The 3,780-nt window shown below is 35.0% G+C and overlaps 2 protein-coding genes across 2 annotated transcripts; both read right to left on the bottom strand.

The window, feature by feature from the left end:
- Positions 1-1,989: 1,989 nt before the first annotated feature.
- LOC112685844 (mitochondrial ornithine transporter 1-like) lies at positions 1,990-2,466 on the bottom strand. The gene has a single exon (XM_025557869.1). It carries the CDS (start codon positions 2,464-2,466, stop codon positions 1,990-1,992), a length of 477 nt encoding a protein of 158 aa, XP_025413654.1.
- Positions 2,467-3,056: 590 nt separating this feature from the next.
- LOC112685843 (mitochondrial ornithine transporter 2-like) lies at positions 3,057-3,497 on the bottom strand. Its single transcript, XM_025557868.1, has one exon. It carries the CDS (start codon positions 3,495-3,497, stop codon positions 3,057-3,059), a length of 441 nt encoding a protein of 146 aa, XP_025413653.1.
- Positions 3,498-3,780: the final 283 nt, after the last annotated feature.

The raw sequence follows: 3,780 nt of genomic DNA, 5'->3' as shown, positions 1-3,780 counted from the left end.
TCACTACATTGAAAAGATTTTGAATAATTTTATAAATATAAAGAGTTTTAAAACATTTTGTGTGAATTGCTAGAAAAATTAATTTGGCTTAATTTTATTAAATATACAGAATGATTGATTATATAAAAATCTAGAAAAAGTTCTATATTAACGTTTATGTTTTGCGTTTTACGTTTCATGTTTTATGTTTACGTATTTTTACGTATTGTGTTTTTATATATTGCGTATTACTAAATTTCTTAATTTCTTATTGATTTTTTAAAAAGCTGCTCTCATGATCATGCTGCATTTTATAAAAAAATCGATTGTTAAATAAAAAAATAAAAAATCATATTATAAATGACAGATATTGAAAATATTTGAAATTGTATAACTAGGAAAGAAACGAAAAAAGGGAAAACTTAATAGATAACTCAATTTCTAAGACAAATAATAATTTTTATCCTAAAATAATTTATTGTGTAACAGAGACTAATCAAGTATTACAAGAATGAGAAACATTAAAGAAAATGTTTAAAAACATAGTTCAAAAGGAAATCATCAATGAAATAATAAATTATAAAATGTAAAGCCATTACAAAAAAATGTAGAAAATGTTCCAATCAAACAGACAATGATTTACAAAAAGTAATAATATCTACTAAAACAGCATGTTATACTCCTCAAACTCCAACAAATTTGATGGAGTTACCAAGTTTTAGAACCCAAAATCCAACAAGTTATGCTCCATAAACTCAAATAATAAATTTAGGTCCGATTGCTGTTGATAAATTAAGGTCAACGAAGATAATATATTTTTCATTTATTGTTTGGATTTATAAAAAAGATAATACTCAGAAAGAAACTCATGAAATTGGAAAATATCTGATACAATTTTATTATGATGATAACATCATAAACAAAAAAATATAAAAGGAGAAAAAAAATACGGAATTTATTAAAAAAAATATGTATTCTAAAATAAAGATAATAAATTTATATTTCCACAGACAGATGGAAATTTTAAAAAATATATAGATATATTAATAGAAACAGATTCTATACACCGTAAAATGTATTAAAGAAATGGAATATGTTAAATCATCCGATTCTGTTAAATATAATAATTTTATTAAGACAATTTGGCATTATGTTAAAAATTCGGATGATGATGCTTTAGTGGGTGGATATATAAAGAAAAATAAAGAGGGTATAATTTCTGGAGCAGGAAAGATTAAGATTGAAGAATTCTTAATCAGAATAATTTAAAAAAGTGCATTATTAATATTTTTGAAAAATTAAAATATATATTGTCCCAAATGTAACAAAATAACAAAAAAATATAAATCTAGAAAGTATTAACTAATAATTGTAGATGGAGAATTTCAACAAAGTGAATTAAATGTAGAATAAATGAAAAAAAGTTAATTTATATAACCTTCTCAAGATGAAGTAAAATATAAAATATAAAAATAAAGATATAGATAAAATTCCTATAACACAATAACTTAATAATCCTATAAGGAATCGATTTCCAAAATAAAAATAATTACCAGTGGTATTGATGATTTATGGAATGCTGATTTAATTATAAAGAAAAATTATAAAAAAGAAAATAAACGATATTCTTATATGCTAGTTGTAACTGTTACTTTTTCTAAAATTGCTTGGACTGAACCACTTAAAAAAAGGTGGAAAAAGTGTTTCGAAAGCTTTTTAAAAAATAATAAATATGGTTTGATTACAAAAATATTCGTAACAGTCTTACTGATAAAGGGCTAGAATTTGATAAGTAATATACTGTTTAAAAAATATGAGTAAATAATAAAAACAATAATGATTAGTGTAATTTACGAGATTTTATAGATCTATCCGAATGAAACCATGTAAAGTAAATACATCTAACGAAAATGAGGTTTAACGTAGGCTTTTCTCGAATAAGAAACCTAACATTTTCTACGATACCAATGGAATACAACATTGGAATTTATTACCTCCCGAGCGAAATTATCATTCGTCCAGTGGACCGGACTCGAATGGCGAATCGACCGTCGGTCGATTGGGCGCGAACAGTTTGGATAAAAACCGTTTCGTGATCTCCGCTGCGAACAGGAACATGCCGCTGACGAGGACGGATTTCGCGAGGGTCGGCCACAGGCCAGAGTAGAGCGTCCGGAGACTGCCGATGGTATTCCAGACTGCCCGATACCCACCATTGACGCCCTTTTCGGACATCTGCACCCGAGACTTGATCACATCCATCGGATAGGACGGCAACAACATGGTCACGCTGGACAGAGCTCCGACTGCCATGGTGGCCACCACGTTCAGATCCTCCTTGCGCTTGTCGGCCGGTGTCAGCAGCCCGCGAGTCAACTCATACGTGCCGAAAAACGCCGCTGAACCCACGCTCTCGCGTGCCATCGTCGCCCACAGCCCACGGTAGAACCCCTTGAAGCCGTTCTTCTTCCAAATTTCTCTGACCATCGTTCTCGCGGACAACTTCGTCGGCTTTTCTGTGTCGTCCTGCGCGTAACCATAGCCCTGCATGCGTATTTTTACCAGCTCAATCGGGCACAGCATTAGCGACGGAAACAACTGAAATCGCAAACGCGGTCGTTATTTATTGTTGAGAAAAGTGAGTCGAGAGTGTTGAGAAATGCGTGCGTCAGATCACCGACCGCCGGTGCATCGTAGTGGCGTGAGCAGGGGGGGATGATGGAATATCCTTCCATAGGTTTTTTTTTTTTTTTGAGCCTTAAACTTTTAAAAGCGTATTTAAGAAATACGGCGGGGCAGTCACGGATTGGCGTAAATGAACATATATCGAGATATTCCATTATCTTCAGAACAAATAACTGATGAATTTAATGTAAAATCCAGAAGGATGAATTCCGCCTTGATTGCATTTTTATGTATAATAATAAAAATTGAAAATAATACATTTTTATTTATGATATCCCTCTCCCAATACCAAATTCCTACGCACGCCACTGGTGCACAGGGTTCAAGCGGCTCGAATGTGCGAGAGAGAACGAAATAACATTTACGTGAAAGGAATGTTTTGTACGAGTGTTTTAAAGTGTTTTAGAATAGCAGTTTAAAGGGTGCGGGTCGAGTGAATGGTTTGGCCGGGACGGTATTAGACGAAACTCTGCTGTGAAACCCCCTGTTCGGCATACCGACGAGGCTCCACCAGCTACGGCATTCTCCGTCCAGTTTAGATCCTCTGCGCCGCAGCCCTTTAACGAGGCGATCGCCAGCTGGCACCGACTGTATGCGCCGAACAGGATAGTGTTGTTGGCGCAGCAGGACATCAACGCAGGCCCGGTGCCCGCGTACAGACCACGGACGTGTTGAGTTTTCACCGTTTTCCTCAGGCACGAAAACATGCCGCTATAATTTTTGGGGAACAGCTGCATCTTCACCTTGACCGTGTCTAGCGGCTGGCCCACGAGCACGGCCGCCACGCACCCGGTGATGTCGGCCAACGCGTTGATCAGCAGACCACGAATCATTGTCGGAAGATCGCGATCAAATGGTGACGGCGATTGAAAAAAAAAAAAAAAAGAAAACGATTGCAAGCAAAGAATTATTATGATAATAATAATAACAATTATAACGATATCGTTAGAAATAATAATGCTGTACAACACGGAGAATGGTCGATGATCGTTAACGAACTTCAGAAGACACCTGATCAAGTAAACACGAATCGAAGTTAAACGTCAATGTCACAGAGCACAGCGTCCTGGATAAATATCAACGTCGATATAAAAACTCTCGTATCAGGAGCAGAGT

The sequence above is a fragment of the Sipha flava genome, unplaced genomic scaffold (genome assembly GCF_003268045.1).
Source record: "Sipha flava isolate LNK unplaced genomic scaffold, YSA_version1 293_pilon_pilon, whole genome shotgun sequence".
NCBI lineage: Eukaryota > Metazoa > Arthropoda > Insecta > Hemiptera > Aphididae > Sipha > Sipha flava.
This window is presented reverse-complemented; position numbering and strand designations above follow the sequence as displayed.

Coding starts and splice junctions, on each gene's coding strand:
- LOC112685844 (XM_025557869.1), bottom strand. CDS start 2,466: ATGGTCAGAGAAATTTGGAAGAAGAACGGCTTCAAGGGGTTCTACCGT.
- LOC112685843 (XM_025557868.1), bottom strand. CDS start 3,497: ATGATTCGTGGTCTGCTGATCAACGCGTTGGCCGACATCACCGGGTGC.